The sequence below is a fragment of the Anolis carolinensis genome, chromosome 5, assembly GCF_035594765.1.
Source record: "Anolis carolinensis isolate JA03-04 chromosome 5, rAnoCar3.1.pri, whole genome shotgun sequence".
Classification (NCBI taxonomy): Eukaryota; Metazoa; Chordata; class Lepidosauria; order Squamata; family Dactyloidae; genus Anolis; species Anolis carolinensis.
Genome location: NC_085845.1, coordinates 203,417,142 through 203,445,074, shown reverse-complemented (window position 1 = coordinate 203,445,074; position 27,933 = coordinate 203,417,142). Strand labels below are relative to the sequence as shown.

At 44.2% G+C, this 27,933-nt stretch overlaps 1 protein-coding gene across 1 annotated transcript; it reads right to left on the bottom strand.

Moving 5' to 3' along the window:
• Positions 1–49: 49 nt before the first annotated feature.
• On the bottom strand, positions 50–13,923 carry LOC103280599 (regenerating islet-derived protein 4). Its single transcript, XM_062983417.1, has 6 exons — positions 13,777–13,923; positions 13,447–13,513; positions 8,818–8,912; positions 6,677–6,823; positions 3,575–3,683; positions 50–145 (listed from the first exon to the last, which is right to left on the bottom strand). Exons 1-6 carry the CDS (start codon positions 13,906–13,908, stop codon positions 75–77), a joined length of 621 nt encoding a protein of 206 aa, XP_062839487.1. The 5' UTR covers positions 13,909–13,923; the 3' UTR covers positions 50–74.
• Between the last annotated feature and the right edge of the window lie 14,010 nt (positions 13,924–27,933).

Below are 27,933 nucleotides of genomic sequence, written 5' to 3'. Positions count from 1 at the left end.
TTTTTCAAACCAGGAAAATGATGATGGCAATTTTCTTCCCACATTCTTCACATTCTCTCAGGCGATGAGTATGTTTATGACTTGGTAATTTTACAAAGATAGTTGTACCTCATGTTACAGTTCTCATCATTCCATTGAGTAAGATCTAGAAGGACACAAAAAGGAGAGTGAAACAAATGGCATCAGATTTTCCTTTATGTTTGCAGTGCCACCATTTCAATAAAAACAACACTATGGTTGACATCTTGTTGTGAAATTGCTTACGCTGGATTGAGGACTTTTTCACAGCTAGGAGGTTTACTGTTATGATGGTTTAAAAAAAAACCCAGCATGTCCTTTGACTTTATCATGCCAACCATAGCCATGCCACCCAAATCATAAATCAATACTTTCAAGAGTGTCGCATTCCTAAACAATATCCATTCCTTCAGCCATACAAAACAACACAATAACATTAGGGAATCCCAAGCTGCCTCTTAGCATTGTGCAATATTTTAACTTTTTCCTGGTTTTCTTTGCTTGCCAAACAAATCCAGAAATCTCTTTCTGCCATCGCACAAAAGGCATAAGAGCCTGTTTCTTTAGAACTGAAAAAGTAGGAGGAAGACAAAAAGTAAATAAAGAAACATTTCCTAAAATGATAATAGGATGTGATCCAGGAGACCAGGATCTGCCCAAAACCACTGTAAAATTGGGGAGGGGTTGTTATTATTTATTAGGCCTGTGCGATCAATGAAAAATATATTTCAATGTTCATTACACTATTAAGAGGAGCTTGTGAAACATTTCTAAAGTGTTTGTAAAATATCATATGTGTCCGTTTCGTTACTATAATGAGAGTAACAAATTATCTATTATTATTTTGTTAGGTAATTGAGTAGGGGAGGGGGGATTCCAGATCTCCTTTCTCACTCATTTTTTGCTACAGTGGTAGAACATATTTACCACGGTTACTCCCCATCCCAAATTTCAGAATATTTTACTCATCTATTGATTTATTTGAGAATTTTCAAGTTTTTTACCCCCCAAAAAACTTTAAAAAACAAACTACAAGAGCTATGACCTTGAATTTCTCTACAATTAGAAAAATTTCTCTACAATTTCTTTATAGTAGGCTGGCAGTAGCCCTAGAAGATGTTGCAAAAAAAAAAAAGGCTTGGTCCAGACTAAAACAACTTGGGTGGTTGTTGGCTGGCAATGTACACAAATACGCTGGCATTAGCCCTAGAAGATGTTGAAAAAAGGCTTGTGCCTGACCGAAACAACTTGTTTTTTTGGCTCAATGCACTCTGATAGTACAGCAGTAGCACTAGAAAATGTTGCAAAAAAGGCTTGTGCCTGACCGAAACAACTTGTTTTTTTGTCTCAATGCACTCTGATAGTACAGCAGTAGCACTAGAAAATGTTGCAAAAAAGGCTTGTGCCTGACCGAAACAACTTATTTTTTGGCTCAATGCACTCTGATAGTACAGCAGTAGCACTAGAAAATGTTGCAAAAAAGGCTTGTGCCTGACCGAAACAACTTGTTTTTTTGGCTCAATGCACACTGATAGTACAGCAGTAGCACTAGAAAATGTTGCAAAAAAGGCTTGTGCCTGACCGAAACAACTTGTTTTTTTGTCTCAATGCACTCTGATAGTACAGCAGTAGCACTAGAAAATGTTGCAAAAAAGGCTTGTGCCTGACCGAAACAACTTGTTTTTTTGGCTCAATGCACACTGATAGTACAGCAGTAGCACTAGAAAATGTTGCAAAAAAGGCTTGTGCCTGACTGAAACAACTTTTTGCGTGCAACTCCGCCTCCTCTCCCCTCCCCTCCTTCTGCCCTGATTGCCTTAATCTCCCGGTAGTGCTTGGTTGCTTTGTGAATTAAGACTGCATCACAGAGAGTTACGGCGTTTACGTAACTTATGCAAAAAATACCAGGTGAAAGTTTCAACTCTTAATTTTTGGGCATGGGAAACACCCATGCGTCGGATATTGCGTCGTATGTATGAATCTGATAAATTAGATCCGACTTACGCTGTACAAACTAAATTTTGCAGAGCCCTGGTATTTATTATCAGTAAATGTTAGATTCAGGTACCTATTTTATACTCTTACGTAATATATATATATATATATATATATATATATATATATATATATATATAGGCTCCATGATGCAATTGGTCACAACCGTTTTGTTAAACAACCTCAGATATAGATATAGATATACAGTAGATATAGATATATCTACCTGCACGATCTCTTCGTTCGTCGGGGGAGGCCCTCCTCTCGCTCCCACCTCCGTCAAATGCACGGTTAGTGGGGACGAGATAGAGAGCCTTCTCCGTGGCGGCCCCCCGGCTCTGGAACTCGCTCCCCAGGGAAATCAGGCAAGCCCCCACCCTGGTAGCATTCAGAAAGAGCTTGAAAACCTGGATCTTTACTCAGGCCTTTAGATAAAGATTGCTAATCCAGAAGCAATCTGTATCTGTGACCATTCTTGTACCGGTTTGCACTTTTACCTTTGTCAACTCGATATAGACACAGGGTCTATTCCCATCCCAATTTGCACTTCCAAGAATTTGCAGCACTTTATCAGTCACCTCGTGTTTACAATATTTATATGGTGCACCTTACCCAGTCTACTTTTACAATCTCTCCGTTTTAATCCATGCTTTTTAGTTCTTGTTTTTTATTGGCTAATGATTATATTTTCAATTGTGCATGTTTTTGTCTATTGCTGTGTTTTATACTGCTACTGTTTTTATTCGGGCTTGTCCCCATGTAAGCCGCCCTGAGTCCCCTTTGGGGAAATAGAGACGGGGTATAAAAATAAAATAAAATAATAATAATAATAATAATAATAATAATTATTATTATTATTATTATTATTATTATATGAGATGGTTTAAAAAACAGTTGTAACCGATTCCATCATGGAGCCAATCCAAATGTTTACATGGGACCAATATTGCCGTTTCCTCTGGATTCCGGGGGGAGAATTGAGAGCAATCTGCAACATTGGTTGATGCAGTTCAAGACCACATTACGCAGTTTTGACATGGGTCAACCTGGATCAGATCCATGAGTAGTTTAACTACTATGGAGCTGATTTGCACCACGTGGACAGTGTAGATGTGCCCTCAACTCATCCTATCCACCTTCAATGTGGGGTCAGTTAAGGGGCCACATTAGTAAAAGGAATAGAGTTTCAGTAGATATGGGATATGGAAGACACACCATCCTCTCCTCCCTATTTGTGCACGATCCTCACCAAGCCTCGTCCTAATGACATTTCATGTGAATTAGAGAGCAGGGGAGTTTCTTTACACTTGTGGTTCTCAATTTTGGTCCCTCACATTTTGTGACTATGGGTTAGCCAACAATGGCCCAATAACCTGCATTGATCAGAACTCACTCCGGGATATCCAGGGACTTCCGGTTGGTAAGACCAGTTGACCTAGTTTAGGAGAAGCCTAGGAATGCTCTCTCCAGTGCAGTCCCATACTCCAGGGATCTCTGGAGGACCAAAGCTTGAGAAGCAATACCATAAACCTTCACAGACATCACACCAATCTTTGCTTACTTGTTGGCCTCATGGCTGCACAGTCCTCTTTTCCATTCTTATTGTTGGGTTCATTTTTCCCCCAAGGGGCGTAGTTAACTGCAGACAGGTCTATCCACCGCCACCGTCTCTTTGTAGAGCAAAAAAAGTGACATTAACTTTCTGAGAAAGCAATAGAATGACCACCATCTGCTCCCACCTTCTCAGCTTGCAGACATTTTAATGAGACTATCCGAAAAACAGCATATTTGAGTTCAGGATGAATTCACCTGGGACATAGCTACATGGGGAGACATAAGCTTTATGGCGTCACTGTCTACATGACACATGGAACTGATTCATATTAATGCAGGCCAGGACCCTTTAATGCAGCTTTGAACTGTTTTAACCAAAGTCATGTGTTGCTCCAGAATTTTTGTGATATTCCAGAGCAAACCCAGACTTTGGACCCATGCAAATAGTTGGCTGATTATACAGAGAACCAACTTCAACTGTTTATAAGGCCATTCCATATTCCCTGGGCTAGGGAAGCCCAAGACATGGGATGGCACTTACAGCCCCCCTTTCTGTCCATTGGATTGATGTCAGATGGCATCATGAACTGGGCCATGATAACAGGAGCCCATCTTTCAACAAACAATAAGAGGATAAGTCAGGGTCAAGAGTCAATTAACAGAGAAGCCCACATTCTTGAGTCAGGAAAGTCCAGATGGAATAAGAAGAGTACAAACCACAAGCAGATGTTGAGATGATGATGATGATGATGATGATGATAACAACAACAACAACAACAACAACAACAACAACAACAACAACAATGTATTTGTAGACTGCCTTATCGCCCTGAAAGGACTCAGGATGGTTTCCAACATGTATGGCAAACATTCAATGTTTTCCATACATGTTTCAATGTCTAATTAGATGAAGTCAAGCCAGAGGAGCAACAGAGTAAAGTAGGAAACAAATGCAAGCCAAGATTACAGTCCAGAGTCAGAAATACCAGAAAAGTAGCAGAGTCAACAACTGTAACAACAGCATTGTCTGCCACAACAAGACTCCACACAGAGAGCCTTTTTATCCTACAATCTCAGCTGTTGCTTGTTTCTGTTTATAGGCGAACTCTTGTATCCCAGTGTGATTGTCTTCTGTCTTGAGAGTCTTGTCGGTGGATCAGTAAGTGACTGTGGAGACCACGCACTCTGGATCCACATGATCTTTCACAATGAGGACATCGATTTTTGTAATATGACCTAAGCTGCTGCTTGTTTAAGGCTCGTTTCTCCTCTACTCTCTTAGACCTGCGAAACCGTGATTGGTCTCTCCAGCACTCCAAAGGTAGAGGCATGTTTAACCTTTTGCTGTCCTGTTCAGATGTGCTTGCTTCAGCTTGCTCAGACTACTGGGGAGGCATTGCTCCTGCTAAAGACTCATCTTCTGCACAGGCTGAACCAAACTGCGGAGATTACTGGGAGCTGGTGACCTCCATCTCCTCAGCCTCTCCTCATCCTTACTGTCATGGCTGACTGTGACAGATGGAATGCAAGGGGAATTAGTGAAAGGAAGTGTTGTAGCTCAGCCTGAGCTGGAGCCATATTTTAGCCCCATTTGATTCCAGGCCTGAAATCCAGCTACCTTGCCTAAATTGGTTCCAGCAGAGGATTCTGAAACTAGAGGTGAGCATTCCTGTTCTCAGTCAAGTCCAGTTCAGCAAAGGCCAGGTGGGCATGTTAGCCCAGAGGAGGAGGATGGATTCGATAGAAGGGAGATGTTTACCCAGGGATGGAGCCGGAGGGAATGTTTACGAAGGAGTCAACGTCTGGTTCACAGACACACTAATGAGCAGCTTTCCCATGAGAAGGATAGCGCTCCCTAGCAACAATAGCCTTCAAATCTCCTTAAATACTTCTTGCTTTCTCTGCACTGCAGAGGTGTCAACATTGCAATTCAAGTAAGAAAGATCTCTGTCTTTGTGTTCTTGCATCCGTGACTTTCAAGCCAAGATTCTGCCTTGTGGATTACAATTATCTCCTGCCTTGCTGTACCTTGATTCCAGTTGAGCCTTTCTGATTCCTTACTGTGTGGATTACAGTTCTCTTGGATTACTTTGAGTTGGTTCTTGTTTTTTGTGGCTTCCTGTTGTTTCCTGCTTGGGAAGTGAACTGTGTGGACTACTTCTGATACTTCTTGTGAGACTAATTACAGTTCCAGTTTGGATTATAACTGTGAGAGATTTTCTTGGACTTCTGTTAAGGACAGAGAAGTGGTTCATCCACTCTGTTGACTTTGAACTTTATTTGCTTGTACTTACTTATATTCTTCATTAAACAGCTTGATTGCTTATATTCTGGGCTCCAGTGTGGTTTTCAAGGTGTCCATGCAGCCTTGGGGTGTGACAGGAAGGGTGATTCCATCTTTCCTCCCTCCCCTCTCCCGCACGGCTCTGGTGCCCCAGGCGATATCACTCCAGTTGATGAGCCATGGCCATCAACTGATGATCACCCCTATGGAGGTCAACACTTCTTCCCATCACCACAATGTCCTAGGGTGTTTGTCATATGGGGCTGATTCAGAGTTCCATAGTTTGGATTGGCTCAGGAATATAGTGCCTCTGTTGAAGGGAGTAGAAGTGATGATATTCACATTCAGAAATCTTTCCTCATCACACCATTTTCTTTCAGATAAATAGGCATAAGGGATGGTTTGGATCAGCAGATCTTTCTTATCTATGTCCTAAGCTTATATAAGGTAGGGGAAGAGACATATGAAGACCACAGTCTGTTAAATAATGAGGGGTGTATGTAAACATTTGATTGAGAATAGGATTCTTAGGCCCTGAGTTGTGTCTATGGTCCTCAGGCTGAATGGGCGGAATCTCAAGGTGAGAGCACTGCCTTGAAAATAATCAGAAACTGCATTTCAGGGCACCTCTGGAGCACAGTACTCCAGATGTTTTGGGTAAGGAGAGACACAGTCCCTGAGGACCCAAAAAGAGAGGCCAAGCCATAATATTTGGGAAGCATGGAGCTCTTCTTTCAGAGCAGAGAATTCCCTTTTTAGGTAGGAATCCACACCAAACGCTGGTTCAGGAGAGGAAAGCAAAGCAAAGGTCAGCTCTCTACTTACATGTGTTCCCCCTTTGTCGTACAATCCAATCCAGATAGGAGTTTCTATTTTAAAGAGATGTTGAAGTGAATTGGAAACCGCATTCATCTCTTTCTCATTGAGGATGGATGCAAGATGGCTTTCTGCACCTTGAGACAGGCATTCCAGCTGATGGGGTGCAAAGACAAGGAGGCGTTTTACCCAAGAGAACAGGGAAAGATGAGAGAGAAAAACAGGGTTTCTTCGTGGAATCATAGGATCAGTCACCCTCTTCTATCATGCAAGAATATACAATCCAATCACTCCCAACAGATGGCCACCCAGGCACTGAATAAAAGCCTCCACCAAAGGAGACTCCACTCGACTTCAAGCAACACATTCCACTGTTGAACAGATCTGTCAGGAAGTTCTTATCCTTTTTGCCAGAATTTAAATCAATTGCTTCATGGTGTCCTGGTCTCTGGAGTAATAGAAAACAAGCCTTCTCCTTTCTCACTGTGAATTATTTAATTGTGGCTCCCATGTCTCCCCTCAACTTTCTCTTCTCCAAGCTAAGCATCCCCTTCTCTGGACACCTTCCCTCTTGTCCATCTCCTTCTTGAATTGCTTTCTGCAGAACTGGACACAGAGTTATTCCAGGCGAGAAAGTCCAACCAAAGCAGAAGAGAGTGGGACTAGGACCTCCTTCAATCTAGAGTAGGGCGCTTTGACCTGCGGTCCTCTGGATGTCCTGGACTTCAGCTCCCAGAATTCCTGACCATTGAACAAGCTGGTTAGAGCTTCCAGGAGTTGGAGACACAAACACCTGGAAGGCTGCAGGTTGAAGAGGCCTGATCTAGACACAATACTCCTACTGATGCAGCCTAGAATTGCATTGGCTTTTGAAGCTGCCACATCACACTGTTGACTCATGTTCAGCTTGTGGTCCACTAAGACTCCTACATCCATTTCACATGGGCTGATTTCAAATCATTCTTTTGTACTGGCATCTCCTTTTCTGTGACATAGAAAGGGAATGGGAACAGCTGTCTCATCCAAACATGCATTGGGTTGCAAAGGAGAGACCTTATAATAAGGCACTATTCCTAACAAATTCCTGATATTTTGGGAATACATAGCTCAAATCAGAAGGGAACAGGGTCCAAGGGAAATGGCAGGAGATGCTCCTATCTGTGCTCATTATAAGATCTCGTGGTGTTGACTGTGAAGGCCCTGCTACTGTCAGGCTCTGTATTTGGCCCAGACAGAGTGCAAGGAAGTCTTTAATTCTCTAAGTGCTCAGGAGGTACCCGAAGGAACAGCAAACATGGCAGACATCCAAGGTTCATACTCAATCAGGAAGGCTATTTATCTTGAAATTTGGCAGCACAGACTCAAACAGCTATATACAAATACTAGCTTTGCCCAGCCACGCGTTGCTGTGGCTTATGGGAATCCTTTGTTGGCCAGGTGGAATAGCAGCGAATAGCCTTGCAGTCTCAAAGCCTGGCCGTTTTCTGGAGTAGCTGGAGCTTTTTGTTGTATGAACATAGAGGCATGGATGAGGGGTTGTTCTGCCAAGTTTAGTGTTTCTGGGATGTGTAGTTTTGTTGTTTTGTCCTAGGCCGAAATTTCATTACCCTTTTATATATATATAGATAGATACAGTCTCTCTCTCCTCCTTTTGACAGCAAGTTTCTCGTTGCAGATCACTTCTCTCTCCAGCATGCACCGACAAACACCATTCAGGAGGACCATCCAATAATATCTGACTGTCCTGCATTTATACTCATCCTACATGATGCAATGCTATATTCATGATTTCATCATTCACTATGCTGTCTTTGTCATCCCGACTCAGCAATTTATCATCTGGAGGGACATGCGTCTATATTTTATCAAATCCTAACAGGTACAGCTATATCACAACTTCTTCCAGTATTGAAACAGCATCACCTGATGACTCATAAATACTACAAAATAAATATGAAGGAGATATTTTGGCTGGCTGACTAATTGATAGATAGATTGTATGTCTTTTTCCCAATATGGAACCCAACACTGAGCAATAGAGGGGTATTTTGGGATTATTGAGTGGACAGTGCTGCCCATGGCCAGGTTGGCCTCCAACATCCGTTTAGTTGCCCTCTCGATGTAAACACATTTATAAAGCCATGACCTACCTCTGCCTCATTCCAAGTTACTTTATCTTGGAAATACCCGTAGCAACTGCGCTCATAGGGGAACCAGCCATTCTCACACTTTATTCCTTGACTTCCTGGAAAAGAGAAGAAAGGACTCTTTGGTGTGCAAAGAACTAAACATCCCATCTGAGATATTTCCTGGTGTGATGGGCCTTGGAGCTGCCCATTTTGGGAGCACCCCGTTGACTTGTGTCTGAGTGTAATCTCAAGTGGTGTCAAACTGATATTGAAAACCTGACCTCCAAAAAACAAACCCCAGAGTCTGCAGCTCCATTGAGACTAATTTTGACCTTTTTCCCAGTTTCAAGTCACTCTTTAATAAAATCCTCTAGAATCGTGCACAAGTACTACACACTCCAAAACTCATACAGTAGTTAGCAAATAAATATGAGAGAGATACTTTGGCTGACTGACTGATTGATACATTGACTGATTGAATACAGTAGTTAGCAAAATTTCTACACAATACCCCAAGATGAAACACAGAACACATAATGGGCTTTAGGAAGAGTCACAGGGTTTCCCCCCAACATTATTTGTGTTTGATTCTGTTCCTGGAAACGTTGCCTTGCCCCATTGCTGGATCAGACCCCCTCCCTGAAGTCTCCATTGAATTAGCCAACACCCTGAACATCCCTTTGTCTACCTGGCTGGCACCAATTATTTTCACCAAAATAGAAGCTTAAGAACCCATTCATTTCCTTCTGCGTGCACTCTTCTTCTGAGCAGTTCAATAAATAGACACAAGCCTTCCAATAAACCAATGACAGTTTATTAAATTTCCCTCCAAACCCAGAGACTAATTGGTACCAATGATGGACAGCAAAATAATATAGCCAAATAATATGGTTTATAGCAAAATAATATGGTTTCACTATTTACAAAAACAAGGCTCCCATAACACAAATAATGTTCTTTATACTTCTTTCTTCGCTTCCATGCTGGGCTTCTTTCTCATGAAAATAAAAAGCTTTGCTCTCACAGAGCCTCCTCTCACACCGAACACAGAAGCTTTACACACAGCAGCCTTCACACTGGAGCTTCATACACGAGGCCTTCAACCTGGGGCTTTCTCATACTAGGCCTTCTTCATACTTCATAATCCTCAGGACGACACTAGCTTTGGCCCACTAACTCTATCAGGCTTTGGCCTACTCACTCTCCTCAGGGCGATGCTAGCTTATTTAACCCTGTCAGTGCTTGACTGTCACACTTCAGATTAGTTCACCTTGCTATAGATATCCAGTCAGACACAAAAGGAAGTCTTTTGAGGTTTTTATTAAGCAAAGCAGTATATGAATCAAGCAAGCAATCAAAAGGTTTTTCAAAGTTGCAATGAAAGAGACAATAAGAATTCAATTGTATCACAAGGCAGGAAAAGGTCCATAAATCCATAAGACAAGGTCCATTAGTCCATTAAAACACAGCAAGAGTAATAATCCATAAAGCAAGACAATAGTCCAAAGAATCCACGAACAAGGCCCAAAAATCCCAAGATCTAAGAACTCTGATGACAAGAACATCCACCTAGAGTAAGTGAGGAAATTGCTCTGACAAAGAAACAATCTGCAAAGCACACTTTTAATAACAACTCAGAAAGGCGTTTCTTTTCCCACAGCTGGTCTCTTTTTTGTGCACCAGCCTCTCACTTCTTTGAACCTGAGAACCTCTCCACGATAAATGGTCCTCCCTAGATAAATCATTGCTTATGCTAACGTTATCTTGCACCTGGAATGGGGCTGAATTCTCTTCCTCATTTCCCTTATTATTTCTCAAGGGAATGTCAGCCTGTCCGCTATCTATAGCTCTTGGGGTCAGCAGTTCATCCTGCTCAAACTGAAACTGCAAATCTCCGGCCTCTGAGTCAGACAGCATCTCTGAATTAACTTCTGCCTCTGCCGGCTCTTGGATCTGAAAACCAAAATCCCCTTCTTCTTCATCTTGAATCTGGCTAGCCTGTGGCTGGGTCACAACATTGACTCACATTTTTGTAATTAAAATATCTAGTTCATTTGTAATATTTCTGACAATCCTCACCTGCCACAATCTGAACCAATCAATGCTGTCTTTCAGAGGTAGAGTTTTGGCGGTGGGTCACTAAATGTAAGTAAGGCAGCAAACTGCTGTTAAGGTCCTGTAAATCTTTCTGTATGTTTGCATTGAGGTATGTCAGTCTTTGGAGTGCAGACTCTGCTGACATCCTCTTTGGCTAAAGAGAAGAAATGCCTCTGATTTTGCCTTCAAATCATCTGTGTTTCATTCAGTCCTTTGGGAGCTAGACACTCCAGGCCCCGAACCCACGGTTCTTGTGGTAGCTTCAATCACTTAACAAAACTGCATTCATTCTTCAGTGAAGATGGAACTGTAGTTAATGCAACGATCACAAATACTAAGCAGTGAGGTTCAGAGTTACAGGTGCCCTACTTTCTCTCTAGAGTACTCCTTGCCAATTGAAAATGGATTTTCTCCTCTAGATAAATGACATAAAGGTAAGCGATAGTTTTTTGAGCCTCCTCTTCTTAAAGGCTTCACATCCTTGTCAGCAACATAGATGTCAAATTGAATCCTCTACAGAAAGAAGTCCTTCTCATTGACCTCCAATCCATGCTTTTCCACGTTTCTGAGGGTTCAGGGTGCAGAACTTCCAGAAAAGTGGAAAATCCCAAAGTTTTTTGGAAAGTACCTGTGATAAGTATAACTTTGCTTTCTAATGGTTTATGAATGGTAGTTTGTTTCATGCACATTTTAAAATACACGTTGTCAAAGGCTTTCATGGCCAGAATCACTGTGAGTTTTTCAGGCTGTATGGCCATATTCCAGCAGCATTTTTTTTACATTTTGCCTGCATCTGTAGCTGACATCTTCAGAGGTTCTATTGCTAGTGAGGCAAGTGGGGTATTTATATATCTGTGATACATATCTATATATCCCCCATACATCAGGGGAAACACTGACTGCATAGGGAAGCTGAAGAAGAAACACAATCTACAGACCCACTAAGAAAATTCAACAAATGCTACGTTCAGTAAAGATTAAGAGGGATCCTCTAACCAGCACAGGAGTCTACCGTATCCCATGCAGCTGTGGACAAGTCTACATGGGGACCACCAAACACCGCACCCAAACACGTATCAAAGAACATGAAAGACACTGCAGACTGATACAACCAAAGAAATATAGCAGAACTCTTGATGAACTAACCTGGACACAGCGTATTATTTGAAAACATAGAAATGCCAGACTGCAGAGAGAAGCCATTGAAATCTACAAGAAGCATGTGGACAATTTCAACAGAAAGGAGGAAAACGTGAAAATGAACAAAATCTGGCTACCAGTATTTAAAAAAACAAGACGGTAAATAAAGAACACCACTCAGAAACAAACTCCAGATAGCAAACTACCAAGTCCCAGTTAACGCCTCCCAAACAGAGGATGCCTCCAGGCACAACAGCCAAACTACCTCTATGCAAATACTCTCACTGATTGTCTTTGCAAACTTGCTACTTAATGCAGTTTCTGCTTGCTAATTGCAACATTCACACTTGCTTCAAACAGACAAGATTTTTTCTCCCACCCTGGACATTTTACAGATATATATACACCCGACTTACCTGGCTAGCAAGAGAGCCTCTGAAGATGCCAGCCACAGATGCAGGTGAAGACTCATAACATGAAGCATCAGGAGAGAATGCTTCTAGAACATGGCCATTCAGCCCAAAAATTCACAGCACCCCATTATTAAAAATATGAAATGAACGTCAGGCTATGAAGACATGGTGTATATGAAATATCAATGAATTTTATGTTAGTGTTTTTGTTATCATAAAGTGAAATGTTCAATCTATTGTTTGCTGTTGGATTGTGTGTTTCGTTCCGCCAAGCATTCCAGCAGTCAAGCATTCTGGCCAGCCCTGATTGATAACCACAAGGGCAAATAGCAAGGTCTTACATTTCAACTACATGACAGGAATGCAGGAGATGCTTCGTGCACACAGAGAACAGATTTTTGAGAGAGACAGACATGTAACATGTGTCCGGATAGTTTTGGACAGTAAACTTTGTAAATAATGTAAACAAAGCCTTGGAGCCGCTGAGTTTCAGCAGTTATAAATCAGCGAGGCTGTTGTGTTTTGTCGGTGTCACTTTTGCCGTTTGCAAAATGGTCTGAGGAGGGTGAGCTGAGGGCAGCTCATCAATCTAGTTGGGGTCACCGCTTGAACCCTGACATTTTATACTTAGGCTTGGATCCCATCTCCAAGATATCTCTCCTGCAAGTGTTCTGAAATCTTTTTTAAAAACCCACCCAACAACCCTGAAATGTGGAACTCTTCTGGTCCCGGGGAATTTAGGCTAAAGAATACTCAATCTGTATATACATTAAAAAAAACACTATTGGATATGGAAAGAAACTTACCTAGCGTATGGTATGCAAAAGGTATCCAGATTATGTTACCTTTTAAAAAAAACCAGAACTGGAAAATGAATGATATGAATGGCACAAACCCCAGGTTTAAAGGACTCGTCTCACCATTTTCAGGAGAGGCATGCTTGCCCTGGTTGCCAACAGGCACCAAATCTATTTCTACGTATGAATTCACCGAGACGTACCTTGTGGGAAGAAAGTCACAACCAAGAGGCCACAAAGGGAGAGGTGGAGGCCAAACATTTGCTGCACCTGAGAATAGAGAAGAAAACCGATGTGTTGATAGAGAGGCAGAGCTAGCTATGGAATATGTTTCAGATGTTCGGAGCATCTACACCATAGAATTAATGCAGTTTGACACCACTCTAATTGCCACGGCTTCCAATGCTATAGAAGCCTGGGAGTTGTAGCTTTGCAAGAACTTCCCAGATTCCATAGTATTGAGCCATGGCAATTAAAGTGGTGTCAATCATATTAATTTTACTCTGTAGAGATGCACCACTAGTCAAACATACCATGCTGGCAATTAAACCTGGGTTAGTTTTTATGTTGCATCTGGACAGTCTCTTGTTGAAACTATGGGGCCGGGCTGTGGCGCAGCTGGCTAGTAACCAGCTGCTATAAATCACTACTGACTGAGAGGTCATGAGTTTGAAGCCCAGGTCGGGTTAAGCCTCCGACCATTAAAAAAAAATAGCCCCGGCTTGCTGTTGAACTAGCAGCCCCGAAAGACAGTTGCATCTGTCAAGTAGGGAAAATTTAGGTACGCTTTATGCGGGAGGCTAATTTAACTAATCTACAACACCATAAAACTGCTCATGAGGAAAAGAATGAGGAAGAACAGCCACCAATGGACGGTGAAGCAACAGCTCCCCCTGTGGCCGGAATCGTGAAGCTGGAAAGATGTTAAAATGCCTCTGTGTCTGTCTAAAACTGAATGTTGTTTGTCTGTTGGCATTGAATGTTTGCCATATATGTGTTCATTGTAATCCGCCCTGAGTCCCCTTCGGGATGAGAAGGGCGGAATATAAATACTGTAAATAAATAAATAAATAAATAAATATGAAGGGACTCACCTGGCTGCCTTTCCACTTAAGCTCTCTTTAATGTTTCGGCACTGAAACTTTCATCCAAGTCATTGCGTTTCACATTCTGGGAGCATTTATAGAGGAATGGTAGAGAGAGTAACACACAGGGTTGGCATGCATATGGGAGATGCACATGGGATGCAGTCACGGAACATAAGTGCCCATCATCTCAGCACAGTGTTCCTTCCACAAATGAACCATTGCCAAGGCACCAGGAAATGTGTATAAATAAAGAAGAAACGGTGCATGGAGAATATCATGTCCAAACCAGAGGCCCGTGAAGATGGAATCTCATGAAGGAAGGGAAAAACAATGGGTGATTAAAGTTTAATCGTCCTGCTTCAACCTGCTTCAAGATCTGTGAATGCTAAACCACATGGGTAGCTCCTTGGTCTTCTTGTAGTGCATCTACGCTGTTGGGCTTCAACTTCCAGCTCTGAAATACCAGTCTCATTGGATCCTTCCAGGTGGGACATGGAGCTGGGATGAGCTCCAAAAGTGAGTGGAAGGCAAACAGTCAACATGTGATGACAAATGGGCCATGTAGTCCCGTTCCATGTACTATTGTGGCAGATGAAGAGGAAAACTTGGGTTTCCCACCGTTTCTGCCAGATTTGGAGCCCTTGCACCTGCAAGATGTTTGCCCACAAGAAGTCAGACAAACAAGCCTTGAGCAGAAATCTCCCCCATTTTCTCGCCGGGATTATTATAATCAAGATAGAGGCGCTCGAGAGGCGACTTGCCGGAGCGCCAGGATAGCTGCCAGACAATTAGCTAATTAAGTCTGTTTCCCTTGGGAAACTTTAAGGAGTCATGCATCTGGACACAGTATAGGTTTCGTTTCTTGTTCCCCAGAGAAAGTGTTCCTTGGCGGGAAAACAAGATCCTATATAGGTGTTTGCCCGCAAAGAAATCCTTGCGGAGTCAATTCGTCGGCTTGAGGAGTGAGATCGTGTGTAGACTTCGTACTCCAGTTCCCAGATCCCGGATCAAGTTTCCAGCCCAGCCTTGTACCATGGACTTCTATGGACTCAGTTCTTGATTCATGTTTGCCTTGTTTCAAGTTTGATCTTGCCAAGTTTCAAGTCTTGCCTTGCCTTGCGTTTTAAACCACGGACCTTGCTTCTCAGATTCAAGCCTTGTTTCCCAGTTTCCTTCGGATTTACCTTAAGCCTCAAAGACTATGGACAGTTCCCCACACTATTGCTTGCCAAATAGTGTGTGTTTCGGTGAAGTGGATTATAACTTTGGACTTTAATATCACATATTGGACATTGTTTTCCTGGACTATATTTGACCTTTCCTGAAAGGTCTACTTCTGAACTATATTCTACACTTGTTTTTATTGACTTTATATATTTCCCTAATAAAGATATTAGATAGATTCTTGTCTCTACACATGGTTATTGATGTTCTACAGCCTGGGTCCTGACAGTTTGACTCCGCCACCCTAAGCACCAATTAACCTAAGACCAGAATGTCTACGGGAACCGGGGCGGATTATTCAAGTCCCTGGTCAGGAATTACGGATTATCCGGAGCTCCCGCAACATTCCAGCATTTTGTCAACGATATCTTTCAGGATTATCTAGATCGGTTCTTGATCATATACTTGGACGATTTTTTGGTGTTTTCTAGATCACAATCGGAGCACGAGAACCACGTCAGAATGGTGCTACAACGATTGCGGGATCATGGACTATATGCCAAGTTAGAAAAATGCGACTTTGATCTGCAAAAAGTAGACTTCCTGGGGTACCGCGTCTCGCCACAAGGGCTCTCCATGGACCCGGCAAAGGTTTCAGCAGTTTTGGAATGGCGGGCGCCAACCAACAAGAAGGAAGTGCAACGTTTCTTGGGGTTCGCGAACTACTACCGCAAATTCATCCCAGACTTTGCCCGCTGGTCTGACCCAATCACCAGCTGCATCCGTGGAAAACAGCCTTTCCGCTGGACGGAGCAAGCAGAGAAAGGGTTCCAACAATTAAAGAAGTTATTCACGACCCAGCCAATTCTACAGCACCCTGACCCTAAAACCCCTTTTGTTGTGCAGGCTGATGCCTCTGATGTGGCAATTGGGGCTATACTCATGCAACCAGTGGGAGAGCATCTTCATCCTTGTGCCTATTACTCCCGTCAACTAACAGCCCCAGAGAGGAATTACACTATTTGGGAGAAAGAACTCTTGGCCATAAAGGCAGCCTTTGAAAATTGGAGACATTGGTTGGAAGGGGCCAAATTTCCCATTGAGGTTCATACTGATCATCGAAATTTAGAGCACCTAAGGACCGCACGAAAGCTAAATCAAAGGCAGCAGCGCTGGGCTTTGTTCTTTGAACGTTTTGACTTCCAGATCCATTATGTGACCCCGGCTCAGACCAAGCAAGCAGATGCTCTATCACGGAAACCAGAGTATGCTGCAGGGCGCAAAGAGACCTCAGAATCTTGATTGCTGCAACCCGAAAACTTTGCCACGCTCACAGTGGGAAACACCAAATCCACTTCAATTGAACCAACTCCTTCCAACCCAGAACCCCTTTGCGCTCAAGAAATTAGAGCCAGCCAGCAGGCAGATGCCTGGGCTCAAGACCAGATTCGCCAAGGATTACGTTTCCCTTTCTCACTTAAGGATGGACTAATGTGCTACCGGAACCATGTTTACATCCCTCCAGGCCCCGGCAGAGAAAAGGCACTTCGTCTGTGTCATGACAGCAAGCCAGCAGGGCATTTTGGACTCTTTAAAACCATGCACTTGATTCTACGAGATTTCTGGTGGCCCAAGATCCGCAAGGATGTGGAGAAATATGTCAATACCTGTCCTGTATGTCAGCGCTCCAAGACACGAAGGGAGAAGCCCTCGGGGCTACTACATCCTCTCCCCACTCCTTCTAACCCATGGGAGATAATTTCCGCGGATTTTATCACTGACCTACCACCTTCCCTTGGATTCACCACGATACTAGTGGTGGTGGACCTTTTCACCAAGTTGGCTCATTTCATTCCCTGCGATGGCCTCCCCACGGCCAAGGAAACTGCAGATTTATTCCTTCAGCATGTTTTCAGACTACATGGATTGCCCAAGAGTTTAGTCACGGACCGTGGATCTCAATTCACCTCTCGTTTTTGGAAAGCACTACAAAAACTATTGGGCATAGACTCTCGTTTATCTTCAGCTCACCATCCCCAAACGGATGGGCAAACTGAGCGCACCAATGCCACTTTGGAACAATACCTTCGCTGTTATGTAAACTACCAGCAGGACAATTGGGCTTCCCTGTTACCTCTGTCAGAGTTTGCCTACAACAACGGTGTCCAGGCTTCAACTAAAGAAACCCCGTTCTTTGCAAACTATGGCTTCCACCCACGTTTCTTCCCTTCTGTCATTGAAACCTCAGAAGTCCCTGCAGCAGAGGACTGGTTACAAGAACTTACAGCGGTGCAACAACTCTTGCACCAACAACTGGATCAAGCCAAGGAGGACTATAAACGCCACGCTGACGGCCATTGCCAGCCGGACCCCGAGATCAAGGTAGGAGACCGGGTCCTATTGTCCACCCGCTTTTTGCCCTCCCACCGTCCTTGCCGGAAGTTAGATGCCCGTTTCATTGGTCCCTACCCAGTGGTGGCGCAACTTAACCCCGTGACTTTCAAACTCCAACTTCCGCGCTCCATGCGCATTCATCCGGTGTTTCATCGTTCCCTGCTCCTTCCGGCGGATGGGGTACGCCCCGATGTGGACCAGCCGGCCCCCGCCCCTGTTTTGGTGGACGGGGAGGAGGAATTCGAGGTTCAGGACATTTTGGATTCTCGCTTTCATCGCCGCCGCCTTCAGTATCTCATTGACTGGGTGGGTTTTGGCCCCGAAGAACGCTCTTGGGAAGACGCTTCCACAGTCCATGCCCCCGATTTAGTCCGCCGCTTCCATCAGGCCTACCCTGCCAAGCCGCGGCCCCGCACCTCGGGAAGAGGGCCCATTTCGGAGAGGGGCCTTGAGGAGGGGGATAGTGTGATGACTCATGGGCCATGTAGTCCCGTTCCATGTACTATTGTGGCAGATGAAGAGGAAAACTTGGGTTTCCCACCGTTTCTGCCAGATTTGGAGCCCTTGCACCTGCAAGATGTTTGCCCACAAGAAGTCAGACAAACAAGCCTTGAGCAGAAATCTCCCCCATTTTCTCGCTGGGATTATTATAATCAAGATAGAGGCGCTCGAGAGGCGACTCGCCGGAGCGCCAGGATAGCTGCCAGACAATTAGCTGATTAAGTCTGTTTCCCTTGGGAAACTTTAAGGAGTCATGCATCTGGACACAGTATAGGTTTCGTTTCTTGTTCCCCAGAGAAAGTGTTCCTTGGCGGGAAAACAAGATCCTATATAGGTGTTTGCCCGCAAAGAAATCCTTGCGGAGTCAATTCGTCGGCTTGAGGAGTGAGATCGTGTGTAGACTTCGTACTCCAGTTCCCAGATCCCGGATCAAGTTTCCAGCCCAGCCTTGTACCATGGACTTCTATGGACTCAGTTCTTGATTCATGTTTGCCTTGTTTCAAGTTTGATCTTGCCAAGTTTCAAGTCTTGCCTTGCCTTGCGTTTTAAACCACGGACCTTGCTTCTCAGATTCAAGCCTTGTTTCCCAGTTTCCTTCGGATTTACCTTAAGCCTCAAAGACTATGGACAGTTCCCCACACTATTGCTTGCCAAATAGTGTGTGTTTCGGTGAAGTGGATTATAACTTTGGACTTTAATATCACATATTGGACATTGTTTTCCTGGACTATATTTGACCTTTCCTGAAAGGTCTACTTCTGAACTATATTCTACACTTGTTTTTATTGACTTTATATATTTCCCTAATAAAGATATTAGATAGATTCTGGTCTCTACGCATGGTTATTGGTGTTCTGCAGCCTGGGTCCTGACACAACAAACAATAAATTGGCCAAAGGATCCATCAAGCCCAGCAATGCTTTCAGCCCAAATTACTCTCAGTCCTGGTCAAAATAGATAACTGTTGCACCCCTAGGCTGCATAGGCACCTCAAAACCACACTGGAGCCCCAGAATATAAGCAAACAAGCTGTTTATTGAAGGTTATAAGTACACACAAGTGTCACGCTTACTTCAAACGATCAGCATGAACACAGACCAAAGGTAGCTGCTATCAAAACCAATCTTTATTGAAGAACACACGACTTGGAAAAGTCGAGAATGACATAATGTTTACATACAATCATCTTTATCACCTTCGCTACAACGTCACACCACACGTAAATATCATCACCCAAGCCCCACCCCATGTATCATTATCATCACTACAACACAAACTACTCATTAAAATTGTTTTGATTCTCACTCCAGAATTTCCCATGCTTTGCTGCCAGGTGTCCGTAGGAGCTATCGAGGAGTGCGTATTGTTATGGCTCCGATTCAAGAGCTTGCAGACTCAGCTCTTGGAATCGGTCCCATGACATGGTGCTCCCCCTTTCGCCGATCTCTTCTTCTGTCCCTCGGTCGCCTTGACTCTGAAACAGAACAGATATGAACACTATATATCCACTTTATCCAAAGTACCCATATACTTTTTCAATAAGCTGCGATGGAACACAGGGTGTATTTTCCCTAGACTTTTTGGCAATTGCAACTGGAAAGTCACTTCGTTTATGATTTCCTGTATTCTGAAGGGTCCGATGAACTTGGGGCTCAGCTTTTTTGAGGGCAGACCTAGTTTTATGTTTTTTGTACTTAGCCATACTAAGTCCCCCTTTTCCAATTTATCGCCCTCCATTCTTTTCCGATCTGCGAAGGTTTTGTATTTTTTGTGCGCTTCCTTTAAGGACGCAGTCACTTGGTCCCAACATTCTTGCATCTGGGCTTTCCATTTCCCCGCCCCTGTTTCTCCATTCTCCGGCCACTTTGGCAATTGGGGTAAAGGCTGAATTTCATGCCCATAAATTACTTCAAATGGAGATTTATTAGTCGCGGAGTGGATTGTAGAATTAAACGCTAGTTCAGCAAATGCTAGCCACCTAGACCAATCGTTTTGTCTTTTATTAGAGTATATGCGAAGGAACTGCCCAAGTGTCTGTTGGGTACGTTCGACCGCACCGTTTGTCATAGGGTGGAAAGCAGAACTCATGCTCCTTTCTGCCCCTAATATTTCTAAGAATTTCCCCCAGAATTTTGCTGTGAATTGGACACCCCTGTCACTGACCACCCGGCTAGGACATCCGTGTAGCTTGTAAATGTGGTTTATGTATAAGTCAGCTAGTTTCTCTGCCGATGGTAGCTTTGCAAGCGCTATAAAGTGAGCTTGTTTGGAAAACAAGTCTAATACAGTCCATATATAACGATGCCCCTTGCTGACAGGTAATTCCCCCACAAAGTCCATGGCCACACATTCCCAAGGTCTGGTAGGTTCTGCCACAGGTTGCAATAGCCCCATTGGTCTCCCTCCCCGCGATTTATTCATGGCACAATCGTCACATTGGGTAACATAATTTTTTACATCCTTTCTCATTCCTGGCCACCAACAATGTTTCACTATGGATTTCGTCGTTTTTGTAATCCCCATGTGTCCTGCGCTTTGGTTATTATGAAAACGATGCAAAATCTTGGTCCTTAATATCGCAGGAATGTATAATTTCCTTTTCACAAACCATAATCCCCCCTTTTGTTCCCCTTTTTCTGCATTGGATAAAATCCATGGGTCCCCTTCGTATGATTGCGCCAATTCCTTTTCCCAAATACCTCCTTCGTTAATTTTGACCGCAGCCGAGTTCTCCCTTTCCGTTTGTGACCTCGTGCTGACTGCTAACCCCCATTGTTTTTCGGAAAATAAAGTTCCTTCCTTTGCTGCGGTTACGTTCTCATGTTGAGGCATGCGAGAAAGGGCATCGGCCAGAATGTTTTGTTTCCCTTGGAAAAACTTCAATTGGAAATTAAACCTACTGAAGTACTGTGCCCATCTAATTTGTTTGGGAGATAATTTTCGTGGGGACTTCAAATACTGGAGATTTCTATGATCAGACCAGACTTCAAATGGGATTTTGCTTCCTTCGAGGAAGTGCCTCCAGCATTCTAATGCCTTCAGTATTGCTAATGCTTCCTTTTCCCATATGGGCCAACATTTTTCAGTTTCGTTAAACTTCCGTGACAAATACCCACATGGTTTCAAATTCCCATTTTGGTCCTTTTGTAATAATACTGCCCTATAGGCACAGTCCGAAGCATCACAATGTATTATGAAAGGACTCTGCGTGTCTGGGTGCTTTAGGACGGGTTCTTCCGTAAAGCGTCCTTTTAGAGTCTCAAAAGCTTTTTGGCATTCTGGCGTCCAAATCAGTTTAGCGCCAGGGGCTTTTACTTTTGCCGTTTCCCCTTTCCCTTTCGTTTTCAAAAGTTCGGTAAGGGGTGCAGCCAGTTGAGCAAAGTTTTTTATGAACGATCTATAGAAATTTGCGAATCCCAGGAACGATTGCAATTGTCTCCTTGTTTGAGGGACTCCCCATTCCCTCACGTCCGATACTTTGGACGGGTCCATAGCTAATCCATCCGAAGATATCCGGTACCCCAAAAAGTCAATTTGTGTCTTGTTGAATTCACATTTGGAAAACTTCGCATATAGTTTAGCTTCCCTTAGCTTTTGTAAAACTTCCCGGACCAATTCAGTGTGCTGTTTTCTATCCTCGCTCACAATAAGGATATCATCTAAAAATACAAATACTCCCCGGTATAACAGTGGGCGTAGGATCTCGCTTATGAGCTGCATGAAGCAGGAGCCGCCGTTTTTTAATCCGAAAGGCAAAACTAAATATTCAAAAAGTCCGAAAGCGCAGGAAAATGCAGTTTTCCAAGTGTCCTCGGGCTTGATTCTTAATTTATGATAAGCTTCGATCAAATCAAGCTTGGTAAATATGCTCCCTTTCTTCAACACAGTAATTAGGTCCTTTACTAAGGGCATAGGGTATTTGTTATCTTTCGTAATTGCATTCAAATTTGATAGTCAATGCATAGTCTGAACGAATTGTCTTTCTTCCTCCTAAATAACATGGGGGCCCCCAAAGGGGAGTTGGAGGGCTTAATGAATCCCCGGGCCAGGTTTTTATCAATATATTTCCTCAATTCCTCTTTTTCCTGAACAGACATGGGGTAAACTTTGGGTTTCGGTAAGTTTGCCCCTGGGGTTATTTCGATTCCCACTTCTAGATCCCTTTTGGGAGGTAATTTGCTTGCTTCTTTCTGATTGAACACATCCACAAAGTCCCTGTATTCTGGGGGCAATAGTTCTTGGCTTATTTCTTCCGACTCATCTCCCTCACTCTCTTCCTCTGCTATCTTGCCTATCTCCCATTCCGTTTGTTGTTCTTTAAAAGACATGCTCTTTCCCTTCCAATCTACTTTGTGGTTTTCCTGCTCTAACCACAGGATCCCCAGTATGACATTATACGTGGCAATAGGGGCTATTACAAAGGATATTCTTCCCTCCCATTTGCCTATTTTACATGGGATCCCCTGTATTTCCTTCGTGGATACTTCCCCAGCAGCAACCGATCCATCCAATTGCGAGAACGCAATTGGAACTTTAAGTGCAGTCTGCTGGCATTTTAGCGCCTCCGCTAATTCTGGAGTTATAATGTTCCTAGAGCAACCGCAATCCACGAATGCTCTACAGGTGGCCCGATTCTCTAGTCCCGATAAGCAGATTGGCACTACCATCATGCGTTTGTCTTGACTCACCAGCTGCTCCGGAGGCTCTGGGGCTTGCATCTCCTCTTCTGCTCGTCTCCCGGCTGCGGGCGTGGGTTTCGTGGTTTTGGGCGGTTCTCCCTTCCGGGCCCAACATTCTGCCGCCCGATGGCCCGTCTTCCCACACACAAAGCATCCTGGCTTGGTTCTGTTGTCGTCGCCTTTGGAAGGGATCCCGGGCCGCCCCCCGGGTCGCTCTTGCTTCCTCGTTTCTCCACGACCTCTCGCTGTCGGTCGCTGCTGGGCGCCGCCGCTCCGAAAGCGCTTTACTTGGGACAGGGTAGATTCGACGCGCCCTGCTAGCTGAATCCAACCCTGTAATGTCTCTGGATCATCTCTGTGCGCCGCCCAGCTGAATATCTCAGGGCGCAGTCCTTCTTTAAATATTTCCACTTTGGTCACTTCGGACCACTCTGGTACCTTTTCCGCAAGATGGAGGAATTCTTCTGCATACTCGGGTACCGTCTTGTCCCTTTGCTTTATGACTTTTAATTGGTCGCGAGCTCTTAATTGCTCCAGCGGATCTCTGAAACGGTTCTCCAGTGCGGCCAGAAATTGGGGCACTGATCTCAAGCACGGGTCGTGCCTGGCGTGTAATTGTACATACCAGCTGGCCGCCCCCCTTTTGAGGGTATTCCCGATGGCCCGAACCATGCTTCCTTCGGAGGGGAATGTATGCGCATTATCCTCCATGTATCCTCTGATGCCAATGAGGAAAAAGTTCAGCTCGGATGATTCCCCTCCATATTCCAGTTTAAGCTGCTCTCTCCTAGGCATCCATTCTGCGGTACGTTGCCTTTGAACGGGTGGCATGGGGAGGGGCTGCATCAGGTTCCTCTGAACTGACCCTTTGACCATGCCGCGCCCCAATCCGGCGGTCGCCCCCCGCGGTCCTCGGAATTCCGCCGCTGCCGTCGGCCCCTCCATCCACCTAAATGTAGGCCCTGCTGTAGCCCCTTCGTTCCGTCTTCCGTCGTCGGATGGCGCATCCTCTCCGTCCCCGTGGGTCTCCGGTTCCTCTCCGCCCTCCTCCACCAACCCACTGGACCCGATCCCTGGTCCTAGCGGTATTTCGACTCCGATACCAATTCGGGGGGTTGGGATTCCTGTTGGGGTTGGCGGCCTCAGAGTTCCCAAGGTTCGCTGGCGATCCACCTCCCGCGCCATCCTTTCTCGGAACTCCAGCTCCTGCCAATACTCCTCGTCTCCATCACCGCCTACTGCCGTTGGGCTCTGCGTTGACGCGCGCTGGCCCCTCTGGCTCCAGGCTTCATCCTTGCCCGGTCCTCTTTCGGTGCCGTACTGGGTGGGCTCCCTCTGGAGATTCTCTTCCAACAACGGCACCAATCTTCCCACTGTTTCCGACAGCCGTGACAAGTTGGTCTCTAAGATGGACAACCCGTAGTGCCACGGTCTCCGGCATACTCCCCCCGGACCCCCAACTGGTCTCGGCAGCCGCTGAGACTCCTCTCCCTCCTCTGGGGATCCTCTGGGTCACTCCATTCGGTCTTGGGTAGCCGGTGGAGGAAGCGATGGCCTGTAGCGTTTCCTCTCCCAGCGGCCGGACATCTGGTAAGGGGCCCTCTGCCCCCCTCGGGCTCCGATCGCCCCCTCCACTCATTTCCACTTCACTGCGGCTCCGCAGGAGGGTGAGAATGGGATTCTTGACTTAATGTCATGCTTACTTCAAACGATCAGCATGAACACAGACCAAAGGTAGCTGCTATCAAAACCAATCTTTATTGAAGAACACACGACTTGGAAAAGTCGAGAATGACATAATGTTTACATACAATCATCTTTATTACCTTCGCTACAACGTCACACCACACGTAAATATCATCACCCAAGCCCCACCCCATGTATCATTATCATCACTACAACACAAACTACTCATTAAAATTGTTTTGATTCTCACTCCAGAATTTCCCATGCTTTGCTGCCAGGTGTCCGTAGGAGCTATAGAGGAGTGCGAATTGTTATGGCTCCGATTCAAGAGCTTGCAGACTCAGCTCTTGGAATCGGTCCCATGACCAAATAAAGTTCAGTCAATAAAATGGGTTTAAATCCACAATCATCATCATCATCATCATCATCATCATCATCATCATCTTTATTCTTGTATCCCTCCTCCATCTCCCCGAAGGGACTCGGGGCGGCTTACATGGGGCAACAGCCTAGGCAAATACAATAAGAAACAAAACACAACAATTAACAAAAACCACATGGGAATGAGAATAAACATTAACATAAAAATAGCAAAAACATTGGTAAAAAGCATATTAAAATACAACAGTAGAATCATAAAAAGGAACTGGGCAAAAGTGCGCTAAGTGCGTTTTGTAAACATGAGGTAGTTAAAAAAGTGGTACAAAATCGTGGAAGATTTGGAGTGGGGTAAACCCTGTGGTTATAACAAAGCAAGGTGCAACTAATCGGAAAATGGACACCGAAGCAAAGTTCATCATGCAGATGGGCAATTCAAGAGCAATGTACTTAAAAATCTTAAAGCAAGAGTCTAAGAGAGTCACTCAAAGAACATAATCCAAACCAGATATCGAACTCAGTCCTATGAAAGACATCAAGAATAGTCCAAACAAGATTCAATTCAAAGGCATGAGACAAACTGGAACCACAGGAAAAAAAAGACTAGAATGCAGGATCAAACTCCCAGGTAACCCAAGGTAATAGAAATCCAAGCGGCAAAGTCACTGGAACAATCAACTGGGTTCAAACACAAAACAAGTCTGGAACTTGAAGCAAAATCCACGGCTGCAAGAATACACAGGAACACGGAACAAAGATCTTTCTCTCTTGAATTGCAATGTTGCCACTTCTGCTATGGCAGAGAAGAACCAGGCGTTCAAGGAAAATCCAAGGTCTTTCTTTCATGAGAAAACTCTTTGTCTCATGAGAAAACTACTCATTAGAGTGCTTCAAAAGGAGTTGTTTACTTCTCCGCAAACATTCTCGTTCCCTCCTCTGGTGAGTTATCGCTCCCCTCCTGTCAAACTCATTCTCCTCCTCTAAACTAGAATGTCCATCTGGCACCTGGAGATCCGACCTTGACTGCTGGGAGGAATGTGGTTCCCAATGCCTGCTTGCAACCATTCGGTCTCTGGTCCCAGAATCCACTGGGACAAACTTTGGCTGCATCTCAGGCCCAAACCCAGAGTCCTCTGGCAAATCAGGTGCAGGGACAATTACTGGCTGAATGGGCCCAATCTCAGGCTCAGGCTGAGCTACAACAAAAACATTTATTCCAAGCATCAGTATAACTCCAGAATTATGTAGACGACAACAAAGTGTGCATGGCCTATATCTAATGCATACATGGTCATCCTTTTCTGCTCCGGAGTGTAGTGGATGCTCCTTCTTTGGAAGCTTTGAAACAAATGCTGGATGGTCATCTGTCAAGGGTGCTTTGAATGCGATTTTCCTGCTTCTTGCCAGAAGGGAGTTGGACTGGATGGCCCACAAGGTCTCTTCCAACGCTATGATTCTAGGGTCTACATGACCAGCACAGAATGGAGCCAGACATTGGATGTTGTTTAAGAGGATGTTCTCAGGGTCTGGCATTGTATGGAGCCATAACCTCTGCTCATTGTCCCTGGGAACAGAATATTGCATTTACAGCACAGCAAAAACCATGCAAGCCATGGGGAGACACAACCGTTATTACCAAGGAATCAGCCCAAGTGAAAGGGATCAAGGAGTCTTACTAGACTACAACCTGGGGTTGACTTAACAATATGATACAACAGCAAAAAAGCCAATGCAATTTTGGGCTGCATCGGTAGGAGTATTGTGTTGTATAGAATGTTTTGAGATTGAGGGAACTCAAAGTCCCACTTTCCTTTGCTTTGATGAGACATCACCTGGAATAATATTGGGTCCAATTATGGACAAAGTAATTCAAGAAAGAGATGGAAAAAATGAAAGGATTACTGCAATGTATTCTATGTGAGGCTGCCCTTGAAGATGGTTCGGAAACTACAGTTGGTACAAAGATCAGCAGTCAGATGAATAACTGGAGCTAGCTACAGAGAGCGGTCAACCCTCCTGTTTAGGCAGTTCCACTGGCTACCGATAAGTTTCCGGGCACAATTCAAGGTGCAGATTATCACCTATGAAGCCCTAAATGTGTATGTGTGAGAATGCTGAGTAAAATGTAATATTCCCCTTGTTTGTGTAACCAATGTACCGTAGTATATAGATTGTGAGTCTTCTTTCTCAGTAAAGTGCCTGATATACTATGTCTCACTGAAAACGGAATGAAAGAACTTTTTTAATGTTTAAAAAAGTATTCATGACAACTAGAGTTATACTATGTTCCAGTTACCTAAGTGCACATCCCAATGCTTCCCAAATTCTGGTCTTCCAGGTGTTTTGGACTTCAGCTTCCAGAATTCCTGATCATTGGCCAAAGCAACCGAGGCTTCTATGAGTTGAATTCCAAAGAGTTTGGGAATCGCTCAGACTTCATTGATTTTATAGTGCAAATTCTACACCATAGAATAAATGTAATTTGGCACTATTGCAACAGTCGTAACTCAGTGCTATGAATCTGTTTCCAAAATCTGTTCTCTGTCACAAGGGGGCAGTGTAGGTCCGTTCCCCATGCTACTTTGAAATTCAGGAAAACGTAATGGAGTTTGAAGGCAGTAACAGAAGTTTTATTCATCTGGCCAGATGGATGTCAGGACAATATAATTTCTCCAACGAACTGACATAACACATAATACTGACCTAGTGCATCTGCACATGGTTTGGTAACTGCACAGTGGCAGATAGGTAGATGTTCAAAGGGGCCACCACTTATGCACAGAGAATCATTGGTTGTCCT